Source organism: Ahaetulla prasina, chromosome 9 (assembly GCF_028640845.1).
Source record: "Ahaetulla prasina isolate Xishuangbanna chromosome 9, ASM2864084v1, whole genome shotgun sequence".
NCBI lineage: Eukaryota > Metazoa > Chordata > Lepidosauria > Squamata > Colubridae > Ahaetulla > Ahaetulla prasina.
In genome coordinates this window covers 929,856-951,510 of record NC_080547.1, presented here as the reverse complement: position 1 = coordinate 951,510, position 21,655 = coordinate 929,856, and the positions used below count along the sequence as shown (strand labels likewise).

Here is a 21,655-nt window from a genome sequence, read left to right as displayed (position 1 = left end):
AAACCAGCAGTTTGTTTGCCGATTAACACTTGCTGCTACTGAGCAAGATGAAATTTTTTAACACCTCTCCAATTCATGAGATCCTTTCCATTTATGCCAGGGGTGTCAAACTCAAGGCCTGAAAGCCGGATCCGATCCACAGGGTGCTTAAATTTGGCCCATGGGGCCGGCCTGAAAATAGCAAATGACCAGCCCACGGTGCCTCTGGCAGCTAATAATAATAATATTTTAATTTGTACACTGCCCTTCTCCCGAAGGACTCAGGGCGGCCAAAACAGGGCGCTGGGGGTGGGGGCCCCTGCGTGTCCTGTTTCTGGCCCGGATGGCCTCCTGCCACACTCTGATGTCCAATATGGGGCACGGGGGGCCTCGTACACGGCCCCATTTTGGCTGGCAGGGTGCTGCAGGAGGCATCCCCCCCCCCACCCACAGCGAACTACAATGCTGACCTGAAGAAATCCAGTTTGACACCCCGATTTATGCCATTTTACCTTGTTTATTTGGGAAGGGCCTGATGCACTGACTGCAGCCTGACCTCGTCCTTAATGAAATGGTTATGCCTCCCTTACACACACTGCAGGTCCACTCAAGAACTCCAAATAGAAGCATCATTCTAGCCCATACTTAATACTTGTGGAAAAAAAGGCCAGTCCTTTATAGAGCAATTAAAAGGTGCTACATACACAAAAAGTTTATTAAAAGGGTCAAAGAAACCAAATAATGTGTCCTCTTGTCATGGAAGCCGGGAATGCTAAGCGGTGCCTCAAATTTTACTTCCCATGGTAAAGCCAAGAAGACAAAAGTCAAATGGTGGGAGGTCCTGGTTTCTGACTGAGGGCAGCCCCAGCTGCAGGGATGATGGAGGAGCCGGCTAGGTTGCTGCTTAAAGTAATAAGCGTGGTGCCGGCTGCGGAAGGCAACATACCCTGTGGAAGCAAATGTCTGTTTGTGAGGCTCTCCCGGGTGTGGATGATGGTGCTGCTGTCATCCATGACAGATGGTACCCTGCCCAGAGTTTCCATGGTCCCAAGTTCATGCCCTTTGGCCAGGGTCACCTCCCCTCTCTGTCCCAGGCTCCGATCAGCCTTCAAAGCTGTCAGCGTAGAGGTGAGTATCAGTGTCTTGGAAGCTGATTGCAAAACAGGCCCCACTTTAGAATGCCCCAAACCGCCAGCTGTGCTGCTTCCAGTCGAGGTGGCAAAGGTCACAGCTCCAGGAGGGGAGGAAGCAGTAGTAGAGGAACCAGCGGCAGCAGCACCAGCAGCGGAGGTTGTTTGGACAGCTGTGGCTTTCAGGGGGACAGACGACGTAGCTTCTGCCATGACGGATTTTGTGAGTGCCGACAGTTTGGCATCTGACATCACATAGAGGGTCTTCATGGGGCTGGTGGTAGTTACTAGACAAGGAGAAGGACAAAGGAGATGGTTCATGTGAAGTTAAACATTCAACTCCTGTAATTGAGCTCCTGGATTTTGCTGAGCGTCATAGGCCCGGATTCCTCAGAGAAACCTCCACGGACTGATCAAATGGTTCTCTAATTCTTACTGGGTGACCTCTGCTAGCAGCCTTCAAATGAGCCAGGCATTCCAAGCTACCCTCTAGCAACTGAGTGTCTTTAGTCTCATAATTTCGGTGAACCTGTAAATATGGCAATGATTCAAGGAAAGTCAGGAAAGTGAACAAGAAGTAAACTTTCCAGGATTTTTGGCCTTTTCTTAAAAATGCATAAATACACTACAGAATTGCCGATCAAACGATTTTTAATGCCAGGCTTCATGCAGGCGATGCTTTGCTGGGGTTAACAGAAGTCGGAGGGGGACAGTTGGGACATTACGCATTAGCCATGACAGGTATCATCAGGGAAGGAGCAGCTGTCAGAAAGTCTGATCCAGATATTTAAAACCAGAAGAGCCTCCCCTTTATTCTTGGGTGCTATTTAACAGGGAGACGCCTAAAGTCCCCGGTGGCTCTAGCAGCATGAAGGGAAAGCAAACCTTTCTCACCTACAGCGAGCGAGACCGTTGAGGATGGGTGAGATGGGGGGTCAGAAGGGAGTCTCTCGGCACTCTGGGTTTTGCCAGGGTCCAGTTGTGGCAACCGTTTACCGGGAGGAATGGGGCTGGAAGCTGGGCAGGCCACATTCCCAACTGCGTTATCTGCAACCTGAAAAATAGGACAGGCACGGTGAGCCAAAAGGGAGGCCAGTAAAATTGTGCTGTGCTCCAAGAATGCTGCAGTCAGCACAAGGCAAGACAAAACATCTTGGCGAGTTGTAGTTAGGAGAGGAAAGAGCAGATTTTCACTGGGTCTCCCCACGGCCACCAAGAACTGGATCTCCAGGAGGATGCCAATCCCCCCACTACTGCCTGAACCTCTCCCAAGGACACACAAGGCAAAACCCCTCCTTCCCTGGGCTCCGATCGCCCTCCCTCGCACATTACCGGGGGCAGCTGTGGTGGGGGCAGCAGCAGCTGCGTCTGCTCCTCCAACTGGCTCTGGGCAGCTGCTGCCACCGTGGTCTGGCCGAGTGTGGTGGCTCGACTGGCCTGTCCCCGGAGGGTCACTGTGATGGTAGTTGGGGCCTTTAAGCCTGGCAAAGGGGAGGCAAGAGTTACCGGAGGCCCCGAGATCCACATTCCAGCAGGGAGCCTTTCCCAACAGCCCCACTGATTGGACAGGAAGACAATCTGTGGGGAATATTTTCCCAGGCTGGGCCTCGACCATGAACATTGCAACTGTACCTTAGTTTGCCTTAATGGCACATCTCCATGAGGCGTGAGTTTTTTTTAAACCTGTGGGGCGAGTCCATATGAAATAATAAAAGGCTGAAGGTTAACCAGGCAAACTTTGCTGGCACTGGTACTGGTTCAACTCCCAACACTTCGGATGCTCTCTTCTCAAACTGTGTCATGGAGACACGTAATCAAGTGTCGGTCACACCAAGAACTTCCCGTGCAGCTGGACTCTTACCTGTCCCCTGACCAGAGATGTGAGCCAAACCAGGGAGGCTACTTGCGAGTTTGGCCAGCCCCCCATTTGTAAGCAGCTGATGAATGGTGGTGGGCTTCCCGCTAGCCGAGGCTCCGAGAGATGATAAAGAGGTGGCAACTGGGATTGTTCGAACGATTGTGCTTCCACTGGTCGTGATGGCACTCAGGCCCTGGAGGGGTGCTGGAGTCTTCAAGGTTGAGTTCTGCACGGTGGAAAGGAGAAAGTTTTTATTCTTCCTTTTTTACATATGGACACCCTGTAAAAAGGAAGAATAAAAACTTTCTCCAGAAGGCAAAGAAGTGATCATTCACCTCCATCCTTTGTATAAGTGGAGACTCATTATAAGTTCCCTTAAGCTCACCTTCTCTTGAGCTTCATACTCAGGTTTCCACTTGGTCAGACTCTGCCCATTATTTCACACTGCCACGTTCCATTAAAATGCACATTTTCCACCTACCAAAAGGGGTAGGGGTGTGCGCGTAAATGTTTAAGACCCAGATCTGCCATTGCTGCTGCCCCACTGCTAGCTGTGTGTGAGATGTTGCAGCTTAGCTCTGCTCTCAACCAGCTTGCAAAATTCCAGAAAATTTAACAATGGACTCCTGCAGGTTGGCATGAGCCGCTGCCCTCAGGCCTGTGCTGCCTCTACCGCCTACCTGTGCCAAGGACCCAGCAGTGGCAACACCGGCTGGAAGAGGAGCGGGCTTCGTGTTGATGTCCTGCAGACTGAAGCTCAAGCCTTGTAGAAGGCTGCTGGCCGAAGCTGCCCCTAAAGAGAAACGGAAGACAGAAATGCCACATCAGGGAACTCAAGCGCTCCTGGCCATCGAGGACAGCATGTCGGCTGAGTCGTTGGGATTGTATATCGGAGGCAGCTTCACACTTGCTCTTGAGTCCCTCTGGAAAGGAATCAGAACCTCTTGGATGTGGCAGTTCTTCTGGAAGGTCCACTGCTTTCTTTTGTCATCAGGTGTTTTAACTGAGGATTTTGTCTCCATATTCCACTGACTTGGAAGGACGGCATGGAGGCCTCTTCCCACTTACATGTCCCTGTCCCACCAGATGCAGCCCAAGAGGCACATTATGGCAGGGGTGAAATGCTCCCAGTTTGATCCAATTCGCCAGAACCGGTAGTAAAAAAGGCTACTGGTTCGCTGAACCGGTAGTAAAAAATGTAAAAAAAAAAAAAATCTGACAGACAGGTGAGTGACGCGCAATTGTCAGAACTTTTTTTAAAAACTTTTTTAGCATTTTTTACTACCAATTCTCTGGAACCAGTAGTTAAAAATGTAAAAAAAAAATCCCGACAGGTGACCGATGTGCAATCGTCAGAACTTTTTTTTTTTACTTTAGCGTTTTTTTACTACTGGTTCTAGAGATGGTTTTAAAAAGTGGCACGTGATCTTTTTTTTTTTTTTTACTTTTAAAAGCACTTTTTTGGCCGAATAAGTTGTAGAAAAAATACTTTTAAAAGAAAAAAAAAAGGCTCTGGATAGCGCGCCACAGCTGATCACCCCCCCCCGTGCTGTTCTACTTCCCCCGTGCCTCCTTTTGGTGTGCACTGTGCACACACGTGCACCTCACATTTGGTGGGTGGTGTGCACTGCACATGCACAGTGCGCATTTGGCATGCATGCACAGCCAGCGAACCGGTAGTAAATTTCACCACTGCATTATGGGTGCTGTTAGCCAGGGAGTTTCACTGGGCAGGACCTAGGAGGAAGGCCTTTTCTGTTGTGCCCCCCTCCCCTCTGGAACATCCTTCTCCCCCCCTTCCCCCACCCCCCCGGAGGTGAGGCTGGCTCCAACCTTGTTGGCCTTCCAGAAGGACCTCAAAACATGGTTTTCTCCACCAGCCTGGGGATCCCATGATAAAGGGTATGCTAGATGGTTACATGATGGTTAACTGGAATGCCCTTCCTGAACGTTTTCTTCTCCATCTTGTTTTTTATCTTTATTTGGATTATGGTTTTGTTTTGTTTTATAAATCTATTTTGATTGTTTTATTGTGTATGCCATCCAGAGTTGTTACACATGAGTCAGGGAGTTATATACATGATATAGTTAAACAGACGGATTAAAGAGACTTAAAACAAGGATAGGCATCTGCTCCACTGTGCCTATGCCAGGAAGGCCACCGTGGCCAAGCAGTCTCCAAATCTGGCCAAAGACAAGGAGGCCTTCCTATCACACACACACACACACACACACACACACACACACACACACCCCACACCCACCCACACCCACCCACCCGAAGGCTGCGTCTGAATCACAGCCTGCATTTACCTGGGAGCGCACCGGCAGATTGGGCCTGCAAGCAAGGGGTGCCACTGGTCACAAGCCTGTTCTGCAGAGCATGGAAAGTACTAGGAGCTGTATTACTTGGAATTGTAACTGAGGGTGTGGGACTGATAGAGGAGGGGCTGTCTGTTGCAGGACTTGGCCTAGAAATTGAAAAAGGAAAGGCAGTTATGGAGCTAGAAAGTTGGTCAGAGACAGTCAAGCTGGATGGATTATGCACATAGACGTCTGTGCACAAATGAGCTGTTGGTAGAGGCAGCTGTGGAACTGCTTGCACACAAAATATTGTTTTCCCCGAGTCTCAGCTTCCCTGCATACAGCTGCTGTTGCACCTGCTCTTTAGGCATCCTCTCGGTTACACACCTGCCTTCTGTGTGTGTGGTTGGATTGCAGCATTTCTTCTGATACGTGCCAGTGTAGACACAATTGACACATGACACGTAACTCTCTAAAAAACAGAGTTCTGCTAGATCAGGCCAATACCCCATTAATAAGAGGCAGACATCGTCCTCCATCCTCATGGAATGGTGCAATGGACCTTATAAGTGCCTGGAGGTAAAGCTCTCGCCTCACAATCAGGAGGCTGTGAGTTCAATCCTAGGTAAAGGCAGATATTTTTCTCTTTGGTCACAATGGGAAGGGCATCTGGCCGTTAAATGCTCTGCTAGCTCCATTCAGTTGCCCAGATTCCATCCCGCAAGGAATCCTCATCCATCTTCACCACAAGTTCCTGCTGGAGCCCAGGCAGATGCTCCCTGGTAGCCTGACGCCAGGGAAGAAAGTCTTCCCAATGACTGTTTTGTGGGTTTATTGCTTCTGATCTGAAGGAAGCATAACAAGCCATCCAGAATAGAGGCTTTTCTCCTTTTAAAGCCATCTAAACCAGCAACTTGGGCTGTGTCTGCAGATACTCACATCGAAGTGGCGAGCAATCCTGTCACCTCCTTTGCCCCGGCCATCGTCTGCCCCAAAGTCACAGCAACAGGCTTTCCTGCAGCGACTGTAAAATGAAAATATAGATTTAAGAAGAATCAGGTAATCCTAACATACAAAATCAGCCTCATTCTAACAAAATGTACAAAGGATTGGGGGGGGGGGAGAACTACATTCATCTCGCAGGTCATAAGCTGTCCCGACTGTGGAAAAGACGCAAAACACCACAATACTTTGCTGCTCACTCAGCAGGCGTCAAAGAACTTCCACACCAAACTTCAGTCTTTACAGCATGCAAGAAAACCAATGAAGCTCCACCCCTGCCTTCATAAATGAGATACAGCAGCAGCAGCTCTACCAACTATCTCTTTCTCCTGATTCCTTCTCTAGCCAAACACCTCTTCTCATCAGTCAGTCATTCACAGCAGGACTTCTCTTAATCGGTTTGACTTTTGCCAGCATTCTCCTAAAATATTTATAAAATACACTGGAACAGAAATGAGTTAAAATTATGTATTTATTGCAGCGTTTGGATACAAATCAAACAAATTGTCTTGCTCATTTCTCCTGTCCACGTATGGTAAGAGGGAATTCTTGTTTGGTTCAAGTTTACTTCTGCATTTCATTATTTTCTGTAAAGAGAAATAAAGTTTGGATAATTACATTTAAAAAAAAAAAAGCCGAGACTTTCAAAGCTGATAAATTTATGCTTCAATGACCAAATACAAATTAGTTAATTTGTACGGTATTTTTTTTTTTTACTGTTGAATATTTTAAGTATTCAGGCAGATTTTTAAAAGAAGTGTAATATTGTACAGCTTTGGAAGTCTCCAGGTCCTAGTGTGCTGAGGTTGGTTTATTCAGTCCTGCTCCACATGAAGGGCTGCTGTAGAAGGGTGGAAATGACTCCAAAGCCTTAAGCTCCTCACTCAGAAGGACCCTTCGGTCTGCAATTGCTTCTGCTGCCACCACAGCCCGGGGGGGACAGACACCCCTATGGTAACCACGTTCAAAAACAAGTTAGGCAAAAACTGACTAAAACAAAGGCTTTTCCAATGAGAAATCCTGAGAGAGTCCATGGAAGCGCTTGCCCGTCTCAAGTGAATCCCAGCTGTTTGGCCGGGAGGAGGGGGGTGGCAGTGCTGGTGTGTTACCTTTGGGAAGCCATGGCAAGGGCAGAGTTGAAAGTCAACTAGAGCAACCATCAGAGTTTTTAAAAACCCAGGCAGCTTTCACGAAGTTTCATTCTGCTATCCATCAATCACCTTCACCACATGATGAAATGCAACTGACAAAACACAAACATTTCACCAAACAAATCACAGGAGAGGATAATGGGTTCAGGAGTAGCTTCCAGAATCAGGAAAGATCTTTTCTGAGTCATGACCTGCCTCTCATCGATCAAAATTCACAAGAATCTTCAGTTTTCCAACCCAGTGCTACGTGTCCCTTTGTCTCCGTAATGCGTTGTACACTTACATTTATGCTTTATAAACCATAGCGACAACATCCACAAAACCAAAACTGCGGCTAAGTAATGCTAAAATATTCTTTAGAACGAGCTCTCCACCCAGTCTCTGCAGGCTGGAAAATACAGGATTTCAGGAGATTCCTATCCCAGAAAGGAACCGAGCCACCAGATCAAACCTGCTTTGCTCACAGTTGACCAGAACAAAGGAAAACCTGGGATACCACTTTATCTTCTGCGCTGCCCACCTCCAGATATGTATTAGTGGTTCCGGTTCTCGGGACTCACTTTCTGGCGGTCCATCCAAGGAGGTGCCGTTTCCGGAGCCAGCAGCTTCTCCATGAGAGACGATGGTCACCTTAATTTTGGCTCGCTTGGAAGATTTGCTGCCATGGGTGGGGCTGGAGGCCTGATGTCTCTTTAGTTGCTTCCGAAGCTCTTCTTTTCCCCCTACATCCGGGGACAGCTCTGAAGAGAGAAGGATACAGGAGAAGTATTGAACAGCGGCTTGCCCAAGGAAGAACCAGGACTCCTCCTCTTTGCCTTCAGAATCCCTGCTGTTTTTACTGAGGAAACCGGTTATATGAAGCACAAATTTCTTGCAAGGGCTCTGTTCTAAGGAAGGGTAGAGACTAAAGGTCCACAATTTGTAATGAGCACGTGAGGTCATTCTTAAGAGCCCAATCCTAACTTATTTCTAACAAAATGTCTAGAATTCTTTCTCCTAACCTTCTTCAATGTCTTGCCTTCAAAGCACAGCACAAGCAACTCTTACTATACGCAGGGTTAATAATAAAGGGAAGACACATTCCAAATCTCTAAAGTTATCCTGTAATCAGAAATCGAATCTCTCTCCCAGGAAGAACAAATAATGAACTTGGACGGACACAGGGTGACTGGATGTTTCTGGAAATCAACCTAGCCACAACCAACGTCATTCCGTGCCGTTTCACAACATCTTTCACAACTTTCTCAGATGTGAGTTGCACTGAACTAAGCTCTTTGTTCTTCAGTAGACCTGGTTTGGAGCGTTCTGTTAATAGTTCTGCAACTCATATGAACAAAATCTAGAGGCCAGAACAAGAGTACATGTTGTATTTGTCAACGACTGACACTTAAAAGCAAAACAAATGCTTAGCTATCCATCTAAAACTAAGAAAATAGAGAAGTCGGAAAAACATTCTGACCCACAAGGGGATGAATGAGAAAAAGAGGCAATGAATTATAGGTAATCCTTGACTCGTGACCGTAACTGAGCCTGAAATTACAGCTGTAAATTGTGGCAGTCGTTAAGCAGGTCACCATGTGACTGCACCCAATTTCATAACCATTTTGGAAGTGGTCACTAAACAAATAAGGTGGCTGGTTAAACAAATGCCACCACTGTTAAGTGAACATGGCGTAGTTAAACAAACCCATCCTACCCAATGGCATTTTTTGTTGAAAACTAGCAAAATATGCCAATTTCTGGCAAAAAAAAAAAAGACCCACCAAAAATCTTAGTCATGTGACTGTGAAGAACTGCAAACAGCCATAAATGCAGGCTGGTTGCCAACCACCCAAGATGCGATGCCCTGGCCACAAACTGGGTTGCAAGTAGCTCTGGGAAGCTCTTCACTTAGTGACTGGTAGTAACTTAAGGGCTCCCTCTATGTAACTCAAGGGTTTCCCACTAAAGAGCGATTCCATGTCTTGGGAGAAGTTTCAGCATCCCCCTCATCCCTTTAATTCTGATTGTGCTTAACCAAAGGTTCCCCATCTTGTTCCCCATGCAATTTAACCGGTTCTGCTTATTTTGGAAGTCGTCTTCTTCATCATCATCATCTTCATGCCTCTCACCATACTAACAACATTTTACAATGTTCAGAGAGAAAGCAGAGCAGCAGGGCAGGCCCAGCTCTGCCCCTCAACAGTGGGGAGCAGCTGCTCTCTCCGGGCTGTGCTTGCTTAGGCCAACATCCAAAGGGGCCGTTTGGCTCTGCCTACCGTTTGTCACCTGGCCTCTGCTCCCAAGCTGTCACTGGGATCCCCCCGGAGAAGGAAGCCCCATCTTGAAGGATGCCTGCAGACCAAAGCAGGAGCTCGATGGAGGCCACTGGAGATGGCCCATCTGCAGCACCACAACAAGGGCTTGGCCTTACCTTGGGCTTGCTTGTACATCACAGCTCCTTCCATTCGCTGCACAGACCTTTTCAGCAACTGGCTGGCACCAACCTGGCTGGACTTTTGAAGAGAAGACACGGCCATTTTAGCCTTGGGGCTGGAGGCAGGGCTGCTGGAGACACTGGAGAACTCCTAGGAAAAAACAGCCTCCGCTCTATGAAATCGGCAGCACACGGAGAAGGATTAACGCTCACCAACCCGGCCTTTCTCCGCCTCCTAGCCCTGCTCCTCCTGTCACATCCCACAGAGGCATAACACTGCAGGACAGCGGTGCTCAAGGTGAGCATCTTCCCAGCTACAAGATTCATTACTGCCCACATATAAGGCTCGACTGGATTTTTCATTTCCATGCAGCCTGCAATGTGATCCTCTCCAAGTAAAAGCTACAGGAAAGCAATCCTGCTAGATCAAACCCCAAATTTACTGAATTCCAGCTGCAGCCGACTGGATGCCTCTGCTCCAGGAACACAAAGACCTCCAGAAGGCTTGGCGAACCTTGCAAGAGAAGATCACCAAAAAAAAAAAGGAGTCTCCCCTAGCAACTACCTTCTATCCAGCATTTGCTCTGGGCCTTGGGGGGAGGGGGGGAGGGGCACAACGGTTCTTTCCCCTCTGTGACTTCCCTCACCTCTGACCCAGAAGGGGAAGCTGGAATTTTGGCTGCTGGAGAGGCCGGCCGGCTGTTCCTGTCCGGCAGGTCGAAAGACAGATCCCGCCTAGCTGCCTCCCGGGCGGTTCTCTTCTTGTCCAGATCCCGAGGATCAGGGCCCGGGTGGCTGTCTGCTCGAGTGAGCACTCCCGTCAGAAAGTCAGCGATCTCATCCTGCAGAGGAAAGAAGCAGCTTCACCTTTGCACGGATCCTAAAGGACAGGCAGTCCTCGACCACCATCGAACCCAGAATTTACGTTCTTAAGTGAAACATTTGTTAAGTGAGTTTTGCCCCCGTTTTACAAACTTTCTTGCCACAGTCTTTAAGTGAATCAGTGCAGTTGGTAAGTAAGTAACCCTGGGTTGTTAAGTGAACCTGGCTTCCCCACTGACTTGTCAGAAAGTCGGAAAAAGGGATGTTGCAACCATGGTAAGTATGAGTCAGTTGCCAGGCCTCTGAATTCTGACCACGTGACCCTGGAGATGCTACAAGACAAGTGGGGGAAATGGCCGTAAGTCGTTTTTTTCAGTGCCGTTGTAACTTTGAACAGTCATTAAACGAACTGTTATACGTTGAGGACTACCTGTAGAGAGGCGATTCTACAAAGCCAGCCAATCAGGGAGATCCTATTGCTAGTCAAAGGTGTCCCTAAGAGAACAGAGAGTCCTGGGTCCCAGAAGAAGAAACGCCGCATCAGCTCGAGGGGGGAAGACCTGCAAGCCAGAGTGAGCTGGCAGGAGCAGAGAAGAGGCAGCTGCTCTCACCTGGATGCACCTGTCCACCATGCTTTGAGTCAAGCCTTCTGACTTCTTTTTGGCTTTGCTTATCCTATTAAAAAAAAGCAGCTTGTCAGCATCCAGAGGGAATTTTACGTCCTTTTCCTTATCTTCACCTGTCAGCCCTTCAAGGTAGACCAAGTCATGAAGAGGACAACACAAGGACTCCACCTTATGACTTCTGACAGCAGGTTCCTGATAGGCTGGCTGAGCTTCTCCCTCCCTCCCTCCCTCCCTCTTTCTTATAACAAAGAGAGTCAAGGGGGGGGGCAGTCTTGAGTTTCCTCCTTGTCCCCGTCCCCCCCTCTTCTCGTTCCAGGCTACCTTCTGCTACATTCCTTCCTCAAAGCTCTCTGCTCCCATCATCCCTCCTTCCTTCTTGGCACTTCTCACCATCAGAAAGCAGGGGACAATAGCAGGGGACAATTCAGAGAGACAAACAGCCATTTCCCTCAATTTGGGCAGGTGATTCTTACCTGGATCCATCCACAGATCCATGCGCACCACACAAACAGCAAAAAAGCTATTTATTTTTTTTCAAAGAAATTGGCATTGCAGAACCTTACTATTTTCAGCTTTCAACAGTTTAAGCTGGGTCCAGACTGCATGCCCCTTCATCCACCCACCCACCCACACCTATTTATTTACTAATTTATTACTTATAAAATTTATTGGCTGCCAATCTTGCCATAGGGTAACTCTGGACGGCTTATAGTCACATATACAGTTAAAACATAAATGTTAAAATCAGACATTAAAACCAAAGACACTGAGGGAGGATGGAGGCAGAGTGGGAGGGGCGGGGGGGGGGGCAGATGGGATCTGTTATTATTCAATCAACCACCTCCCTATTCTTGCAAGCTCTATTCCTAATTTATTTCCCCCCAATTTATGGCATTCAAGTAAGGCTAGAGACATTGAGAGTCTTTGTGAGTGGGGCCCTTTCTGTGCCTGTCACTCCCTGAGCCACCGGTGGAATCCATCATCCGCCTTCTCTGACAGTACTAGAGACAAAGACGCTCACCCACCTGAGGCTGTCATCAGCCCCTCCCACCACCACCAGGCTGTTTTCCGCTCGAAGCTTCTCTCGGAAATCTTCGATGGCTTCCGTGTTGCACTGGAGAGCATTCTGGCCAATCACAAAGAGAACGGGCGCCTTCATATCCAGGAGAGGGTCATCGACATCCTGCGCCCCAAAAGAAACGTTACAGAAGTCGTTACAGCGGAGAGAGCATTTCATGGCGAAGGTGAGATACGCCATCCTTCCACGGATAGCTTTTGCTCAGAAGTGGAAAGAAAAACAGACCCCAACTGAAGAAGAAATACGACTAAAAATTTTCAACTGTGTAGAAATGGATAGACTCACCTTGGAACTCAAGGATAAAAGCGAAACACTGTACTATAAAATCCGGGTAAAATTCTATGAATGGTTAGATAAAAGGAGGATAGCCAAGACAAATGTGTAGTGTTAGACTAGAAATATATACGTTATTATAGATAAATGGGTATGTGAATTGTATAGATAGGTATAGATATGTATAGATATGTATAACTGTATAGAAATAAGGTATAAATTGTTATTACATTATGTGTAAATAACGTATAAGGTTTAAGAAATATATTATCATTAGTTTATTATGTATTAGTTTAAAGTGTTGGAAGAGGCTTGGAACCAGTGATATCATATCTATGTCCAATGTTTTTAATTATTAATAAAAAACCTTTTAAAAAAGGGATATGCCACCATTCTCCCACAGAAGGCAAAAGGAGAAGGGGGTGGCAGAGGATGAGATGGTCAGGTAGCACCAGTGATGTTGTGGGCATGAGTCTGGGCAGACTCAGGGAGACAATGGAGAAGGGGGGAGGGGGGAGGTCCATGGGGTTGCAAAGAGTCAGACATGACTTAGCAACCGAACAACAGCAGCAACGAAGAAGAATTAGGGTTGACATGAGAGCAGCCTTCCAATATCTGAGGGGCTGCCAGAAAAAGGAAGGGGTCAATTTATTTTCCAAAGCACCTGAAGGCAGGACAAGAAACAATAGATGGAAACTAATCAGGGAGAGAAGCAACCTGGAATTAAGGAGAAACTTCCTAACAGTGAGGACAATTAACCGGTGGAACAGAAGCTGCCTCCAGAAGTTGTGGCTGCTTCATCACTGGAGGCTGTTAAGAAGAGACTGGACACTTGTCCCTTGTCTGAAATGGTATATAGGGTCTCCTGCTTGAGCAGGGGGTTGGACTAGAGGACCTCCAAGGTGCCTTCCAGCTCATTCATTCTATTCTATTCTACATAATCTTCTTAGCATTGGTCTTATAAAAAGAAAGAAGACAACCTGCAGAACACAAAACAGCAAGACAAAGAGTGCGATTCAAACCAGAAACTTCCCGGGCCCCGTTTCATTCTTACCCCTCTGGGTCCCTCTATTGTTAAGAGAGGGAATCCAAGACACACAACCGCTGAGACATCTTCCATCACGGAAACCTGGTGGGGAAACAAAAGGGGCCGCAGGTGACTCGGTGGAAGGGCTGCAGATGCACAAGCTCTGAGCTGGGCGAGGCCAGCAAAGCCACCCGATACGGAGGAAAACAAGAGAGCAAATCTGAGATGCTCCTAGGTGGCCTTAGGACTCCTTAGGGACAGTGAGGGGCAGCAAGATGTGTCCCAAGCTCACCTACAGGCTGGGTTGGTCTGCCATGTATATACTGTGCCACTTGGGGGGGGGAGAGGCAATGGCCGCCACCAGGCAGCTGGTGAGAAACCACTTTTGTAGGTAACCAAATGGCTAAAAGCTCCCATCCCATTGGCATTTTATACCACAATAGCTGTAAGGCAACAAGGGAAAAAGCAACGGCAAGTCGTCCTTGACCATGCGGCCATTTCTCCATCAACCTTTCAAAGTGAGGAAGCTGGCAGGGAAGGCTGCCTGTCCCTGGAGTGAGTTTCCCCCACCCACCCCCCTCTCCTCCAGCTCCTCCCTGCACTTGTGCTTCAGCCCCCTGCTCCCTCCTTCCCTCCCTCACCCAGCTGCAGCCACAGCCACCTACCTGCCTGCCGACCTGGGATTGGCAACTTTCTGCGGCTTCCCCACTGACTTTGATGGTGGGAAGGGGGCAAGTTGCCTCACCTAATGACTGTGGAATTTAGTTAACGACAGCAATTGTGGAACTGTTCTCATAAACTGAGCACTATCTGGATCAGCTTCGTTCTTGGTCTGATGTGCCTTAAAAAGCATCAGCCAGAATAACCACTTGCCTCATGAAGTCTTTGGGGTAGCAGGCAAGGCCATTTCTGTCTTGGGATCCATCAGTCCGAAAGTTTCCTTGATAACATGATGGCTAATATTCCCGTGCTCTGTTCCAACTCCTAATGTTTAAGTCGCGACTGAGCAACCAGGACAGGTGGCAGGGAAGGTACTTACGTGGCAGGCTAGCAGAGCTCCCGTGTTCCATCCAATCAGGATGACTGGCTTGTGAGAGAAATGGTTGTGGATCTGGTGGGAGGGAGAGAGAAGCCAAGCCAAACCATTGGCCGTCTTAAGATCACAGCCAGCAGCTTATTTTGAACTAACAAATAAAGAAGGGCTCTGGATTCACAGGGCAGAACACGGGGGGCCCACCTCACCTCCATCACTTTGCCTCGCATGGTGGCAATCATATGTTCTAGGCACTGCAACACCCCAACTCCGCTGCCGTTGTTCATTAGGTGGGTAGCGACTGGGATCACCTGGTAGCCCGGAAGAAGAAACAACCATCAGAGTCGAGCCACAATGTTCTACTGCCACAAGGTCCTAAAGAGGCGACTGTGTTACTATCCTTCTTTATTAAATGTGTGTGCTGCCCATCTCTTTACCAAGCGTCCTTGGGCTTGAGAATTCAAGCTCTGGCTGGGAGCATGTTAGAAGCAATTAAAACTGCAGAAAAAACAATGGCTAACAACCTGCCACGAGTCAAAAAGAGGGCTGTGAAAATATTTACAGACCCCTCGCATCCTGGACATAAATTGTTTCAACTCCTACCCTCAAAACGACGCTATAGAGCACTGCACACCAGAACAACTAGACACAAGAACAGTTTTTTCCCGAAGGCCATCACTCTGCTAAACAAATAATTCCCTCAACACTGTCAGACTATTTACTGAATCTGCACTACTATTAATCGTTTCATAGTTCCCATCACCAATCTCTTTCCACTTATGACTGTATGACTGTAACTTGTTGCTGGCAATCCTGATGATTTATATTGATATATTGACCGTCATTTGTGTTGTAAATGTTGTACCTTGATGAAGGTATCTTTTCTTTTATGTACACTGAGAGCATATGCACCAAGACAAATTCCTTGTGTGTCCAATCACACTTGGCCAATAAAAAATTCTAAAAAAATAAATAAAAAAATTCTATGTGCAATGGCTGTAGTACTGGTTGTTTTAATCTCACCTGCCAATTGTTTGTTTTGTACTTTCTGGTGTTTCCTACTGCCTTTTAAATATATATATATATTGTTAGCCACCTACAGCCGCTTGTTTGTGATGGGTGGACAAATACATTGAATAAAATCAGTATGTAGTATACCCAAGTGGTCTTCAAGGGCAGACTCATGTACGGGGCACTGCAATAGACCAAAAAGCATGAATGAACTGACATCCATGGTGAATTTGTGCCAAGGTCATCCTGGCCACAGCTGCCACCTGCTAAGCCAATTTCTGACCTCTGGGTTTCTGATGCTCTCTGTCTCCTGCAAACTAGATCAGGCTGGAAGGTGGAACGTATCTGAGCAGAAGGAAAACGAGAGCATCCCCAGAGGGAAGGAGGAGAAGAGCTGCACGGGCAGCCAGAAACCAAACTAGGCAGGGTTGTTTCATTGCTGGAGGCAAAGGGTAAGCCGACTGATTCTTGCTTCACTTTCACACGGATGGATTGGGAAGGGTGGAGGAGGAGGTGGGAAGGCACGTGGCCCCCACAGCCTCACCTGCAAACATAGGGACTTGCCTTCTTTCCCTCCCTCCCTCCCAACCCTTGCCAATGGAGGTCTATCCCTAACCAAAGTCTCAACTTCAGGACGCCAAAATGGTACAAACCTTTCCCAGACATGAGAGTTGTGACTGCCAGAATCGATGCCGCCGAGAAGTGGGGAACATGGAATTGGAGGGTCCAGATGATGCCAGTAGGATGAGGGGAGAACCGGGTAACTTGCTCTGGAGAAGAAGAAAAACACCACAGATTCAAAGGACCCTGTGGCTAACAGGTCAGAAATCTGTTCTTTGAGCTGTTCCAGGGATTCTGTTTTTAAGCCTAATTACAGGGGTCTGCTGGGGAAAAACTTTTTTCAAGCATTAAACTGAATTTCCAGCAGGTTTACGTAGCTGTCCTGCAGGGAAGCTTTTGCTGTATTGGCAGTGGAATCAAGAGAAACCGCTGCGTACTGGGCTGAGTGGGTGTTGTGGTCCGCCAGCAGCCTGCGGAGCTGGAAACACAGTCAGACAGCGATGAGACCGAGGAAAAACATGGGCCAGTCCTAGAGGCTGGGGAAGGCCCGGATGAGGACTCTGCATCGGAGGCTGAGGTGGGGCCAGGGCCATCAGGGAGTGATGTGCAGACTCCAGAGCCTCCAGAGGCTAACAGTATTGAGGCAGAGGAACAGGAGGAGCTTGTTCCTAATGCACGAATGAGAAGAGCTGCCAGAAGGCAAGAGCAGCTCAGGCAAAGAGGACGACTCGGGAGTAGGGCCAAGAGATGATTGGCCCCTCCCATGAGGCTTACAAGACCAGCAACGGCGTTTGGGCTCTTTGCCGGAAAACAACGTTGATAGCTTTGTCTTGTTGCATTTGTGTTATATTGGTGTCTTTTGAACTTTTGCCAAGAAAGGCCTCTGGCAGTTTGCCTAATTAGACCAAGGTTGGTGATAAGACTGAAGCATTGTGTTAGGAAGAATTTGCTTTGATTTAGTTTTGACTACGCTGAGAATGAGTTAATTCTCAGCTGTTCTGATAAAGTCTGTTTGTTTTTAAACTGACTTGAGTTTCCTACTACCTACTTTGGCCTGGGTCACAACACGGGCGCAGGCAACCATCTCAATAGCGGCCTCCTTCAATCCCAATTCATCTTAACCTTTGCAGAGTTTCCCACCTAGAGGAAGCTTCTCTTGTGCAACTCTCCTCTGTCGGCCAATGAAGGACACACGCAGGAGAGAGCCTTCTAGAACAACCGTGACAGAGAGTCCTGGGCTTCTGCCGACCAGCAGTCTGACCCAAAGGAAACAGGGCAAGCCAAAGTAAAACTGCCAGAGAAGGTTTCAGAACATTGGTTTGTTGGAAGGGTCTTGTTTTAACCTGTCTCTGTTTTTAAGAATAACAAAGAATTGATTCTGGTTTGGTTCGTATACTTGCCGCCACGAGAGCACTCGTCTAGACAGGATGGTTCATGTTGTCACTAGTTGTTTATGAATAACCGCATGACTTAAGAAGTGCACTTACTGGTTTGTTATGGGAAAGAACGCCGATTGCTGGATCCCAGGGCCTCTTCAGCAAGAGGGACAAGGCCTCGGCACCAGCCGCCCCCGTCTTTGCAGTTGAAGATAACAGCATCCGGTCAATCAGGGAGGGAATCTGAAACCCAGCAACAATACAGGCTGTGGAAGCCCAGAACCTCCCCTGGACCATCCACTTTTGACTTTGCTGGCACACATCACCCTCCTCTCCTTCTTTGGAACATCATTCTTATGCTCCACCAAATGAAAACAAAAACAAAAACGCCTGTCTTGGAATGAACCAGATCGTTCTCTGGAACACACATTTCAACTCCTTTTTCACCTGCTCTCATGAGGACATCAGTCCTTCTTTTGGGGCATTTCGTTTACACTTCACACCTCCCCACTGGTGTCTCCTCATCAATCCATTCCACCGCCACTTACAATGCAAAAAAACTGCAATACAAGTAGTCCTCGACTTACAACAGTTCATTAAGTGCCCGTTCAAAATTACAACGGCATTGAAAAAAGTTACTTGTGACCGTTTTTCACACTTATGACCTCTGCAGCGGCCCCAGGATCATGTGATCCAAATTCAGAAGCTTGGCAAGTGGTTCATTGCCGTGTTCCTGGGTCACACGATCCCCTTTTGCAATGGGGAAAAGCCAGATTCACTGAACAACCAGGTTATCAACTGCAGTGATTCACTTAACAGCGGTGGCAAGAAATGTCGTAAAATGGGGCAAAGCTCAGTTAACAAATGTCTCAACCACGGAAATGCTGGGCTCGATTAGGCTCGTTAAGTCAAGGGCTACCTGTACAATGTCAGAACTGGCACTTTGGGTTCTCGTGTCAAAACCAAGAGGATCTTCTCTATAGGGGAGAAGACCCTGAAATAAAAGGCATGGAAAACAAGCCCTTGCTCCTAAGCGCTTCCCTCCCATCACCTTTCCCTTGAGGGTCTGCAGGGCATCCAGGTACGCAGCCAGCATTGGCAGACTGAGTGTTTCTACCAGAGTGGAGTGAAGCCACTGGATCAGCTTGGCGTCCCAACTGATGCTGGCCAAAGCCTGTCGGACCCGCCGAGCACATTTGTCCACCGCTATTCTTCGAAGCACTGGCTCATTGCAAGCCTTGTGGAAAGCAACCAAGAAAAAACATCCTCACTAAGTTGTGGTATCGCAGCCCTTCTTTTCAAGCTTGGTGGTAAAATGGAAGCACCCAGATTCAATGGGACAAAAGGTAGGGATTAAACAAAGTAGGGATTACACTTCGTATTCCGGCTCCAGCTGATGGAGCAGCTGCGAGTGCAGAACGCAGGGAAAGGGGGTGGAAAAGGAGCAAGAGCCAGGAGATTCTTACCCCTTCGTTAGCTAATCGGGCCAGTCGGTCAGACTGCAAGGCTTTGAGGATCTTATTAAACAGCTTGTTTTGGGCCATTGTCCAGCCAGTTCTGTAAAGGAAAGATTCCATTATAAAAAATCCGGCTCCTGAAAAAAAAATCAGGACTGCATTAGAAGTTTCTAACTCGTGCTTGTGTCAGATTAACGGAAAATCTACTTCTGCTCTTGTTTTTGCAGGCAAAGACCAGGAAACAGCAAGTTTTACCACCGTCAAACGTTTGCTGCGCATCTGAATGTGGAGAATGAAGGTTTATTTAAACCTGACCTCTACTGCCTTGAGGCAATTGCTGGAACCTCGAGGAAGTGACCACAACGCTCCCATTGCCCTTTCCCAACTGGGTGATAGGGCTGGGCGTACCAAGTGGAAGGGCAGCTCAAAATGTCAGTTCCTAAGGCCGCAGCAGCCTCTTCGCAGCACGTGGGAGGTTTGTGCACGGATGCCCCCACCCTGGAGGAAGCCCACAGCCATGAACATGTCGTGGCAATGAAGAGTTTTCCATTTAAATATTAGAAGCGTACTTAAAAGTATTTTTCTCCAGAGTAGCACAGCTGCATTAAGTTGTATTCATTCATTTAGTACATTAACACCTCATATTTCTTCTACCATGGAAGTCACAGTAAGTGCTGCAGCTGGTAACGCAGGAACCAGCAATTCCCAGATTAGAGAAGCAGTATAAAGATCCAGATTGTTGGGGGCAACAGGCTGACTCTGTAAACTGCTTAGAGAAGGCTGGAAAGCACTGGAAAGCAGTATATAAGTATTGCTAAGTGCTATTATAGTACATCCCCAAATTGGCGGTACATGTATTCAGGTTTTGGGTTATCACAGAAGTCTCACAACCGTGAGAAAGTATTAGAGGCCAGCCCAAGAGTCATGAGATCTGTCTCCTTGTAGTAAATGTTTACTCCAGGATTACAATTCTAGACTCTTCCTCCCACTTTTCCCATCAGAGGAAACCTCACAGTCTTTTACTCGATCAAGAAACCTTCAACCTGGAAGATGCATGCTCAGTGTTCCTATAATGCTTCTCTCTAACCTACAACTACGGACTCTTACAACCATGTGGAATCGGCGTAGCACGCAAGCCAATTGAAGCCCTTCAAAAGACCCAGCAACCCCGGAAGAAAAAACAGGAGTCATCTACAACATACACTGTAAGGACCACAACAACCACTAGGTAGGACTAACAGGCAGAAGACTGGCAGAACGTATCCATGAACCCCAGCTGGCAGTCAGAAGACATGATGAAAATTTCACAACATAAGAGACCGATTTAACCATAGTTTCCATTGGGAAAATGTGACCATCCTAGACCAGGCCAAGTCCAAAAAATGCCAGGGAATTTCTAGAAGCCATCAATAGACACATAGACATCAGCAACACCTATAGACTGTGCAAAAGAGAGTATCAACCTGCCCAAAAGGGAACAAAAAGACCCCAGCCCCTACCCACCAGGAATCAGCACCCAGATCAGCAGAGATTAACTCCAAGGTTAACTTCAGACCAACAATCAAGTAAACAATACCCCAATCAAGCAGCTGAAGAGCCATTGGTAAAAAAGCCCAAAGAATCCCTAAAGCCACCCCCACCAACAGGCAGGCTATATTGATGCACTCCTTACTAGCGCTGATCATGTAACCTAGTTAGGGTAATAGAAACAAGAAAGCTCAGAGAGCACCAAGGACCCCATAAAACTACACCTTATCAGTATAGTATGATTTTAGATGATGAGCAGAGTATAATCATCAATTAACAAATCATCAATTAACATGATTTGTTGCTTGTATCCTTACGATTTATTGACATTGTTTCCTGATTGCTTATTCGTATCCTATGACTATCATTAAGTGTTGTATCTTATGATTCCTGATGAAGGTATCTTTTCTTTTGTGTACACTGAGAGCATATGCACCAAGACAAATTCCTTGCGTGTCCAATCACACTTGGCCAATAAACATTCTATTCTATTCTATTAGAACGATGCATAGTTCAGAGTATAATCTGAGATGACTAGAAACCATCTTTTGAAATTCAAAATAAATTTACAACTCTAATATTATATATCTCCATATTATACCCAGCATCAGAAACAAGACAGAGGCAACATCAGCAGAACTTCTAAGGGCTTTTTTCTGTGACTCCTGCCACTCATTTTTATACCTGTTCATATGCTCCTCCCAGTCCTCAGGTGGAGGTGGTGTATCAGTGTCTGTACGGGCAAAAATCACATGGCGTTCACACTCATTCATCACAGTTCGGGCCTTCTGGTTGTCATAGAGGGGCACGGGTGTTGGTGTCACTGTTTCTACATCGATAGGAAGATCGGCTTCCCTGGAAAGAGATACTGCAGTTTCAAGATAAGGAGCATTTTGTAACCATCTGTTCCTCTTTAATGGCTTATGAGCTTAAAGAAAATCAGCACACAGGCAATACATACAGTACTCAAAATAACATGGGCCCAATATGTACGGTGTTGGCCCCATTGATGTTCAGCCCAACA

The 21,655-nt window shown here is 47.3% G+C and overlaps 1 protein-coding gene across 5 annotated transcripts in view; it reads right to left on the bottom strand.

Moving 5' to 3' along the window:
- Positions 1-547: 547 nt before the first annotated feature.
- The window catches only part of KANSL3 (KAT8 regulatory NSL complex subunit 3), a 22,640-nt gene continuing 1,532 nt past the window's right edge, over positions 548-21,655 (bottom strand). For 3 of the 5 annotated variants that reach the window (XM_058194018.1, XM_058194019.1, XM_058194017.1), the window contains exons 3-22: positions 21,316-21,486; positions 19,114-19,204; positions 18,699-18,884; positions 17,759-17,890; positions 16,364-16,480; positions 14,909-15,010; positions 14,706-14,777; positions 13,694-13,768; positions 12,314-12,471; positions 11,274-11,337; positions 10,488-10,682; positions 9,838-9,991; positions 7,985-8,164; positions 6,211-6,295; positions 5,281-5,438; positions 3,648-3,760; positions 2,971-3,193; positions 2,442-2,590; positions 2,004-2,163; positions 550-1,396 (exon numbers count right to left, since the gene is read on the bottom strand). In XM_058194018.1, the coding sequence (XP_058050001.1) occupies positions 804-1,396; positions 2,004-2,163; positions 2,442-2,590; positions 2,971-3,193; positions 3,648-3,760; positions 5,281-5,438; positions 6,211-6,295; positions 7,985-8,164; positions 9,838-9,991; positions 10,488-10,682; positions 11,274-11,337; positions 12,314-12,471; positions 13,694-13,768; positions 14,706-14,777; positions 14,909-15,010; positions 16,364-16,480; positions 17,759-17,890; positions 18,699-18,884; positions 19,114-19,204; positions 21,316-21,486 (3,178 nt within the window). In that variant the 3' untranslated portion in view covers positions 550-803. Of the gene's footprint in view, positions 1,397-2,003; positions 2,164-2,441; positions 2,591-2,970; positions 3,194-3,647; positions 3,761-5,280; positions 5,439-6,210; positions 6,296-7,984; positions 8,165-9,837; positions 9,992-10,487; positions 10,683-11,273; positions 11,338-12,313; positions 12,472-13,693; positions 13,769-14,705; positions 14,778-14,908; positions 15,011-16,363; positions 16,481-17,758; positions 17,891-18,698; positions 18,885-19,113; positions 19,205-21,315; positions 21,487-21,655 lie in introns of all 5 variants that reach the window. The other 2 variants (XM_058194021.1, XM_058194020.1) reach the window with 2 other exon arrangements.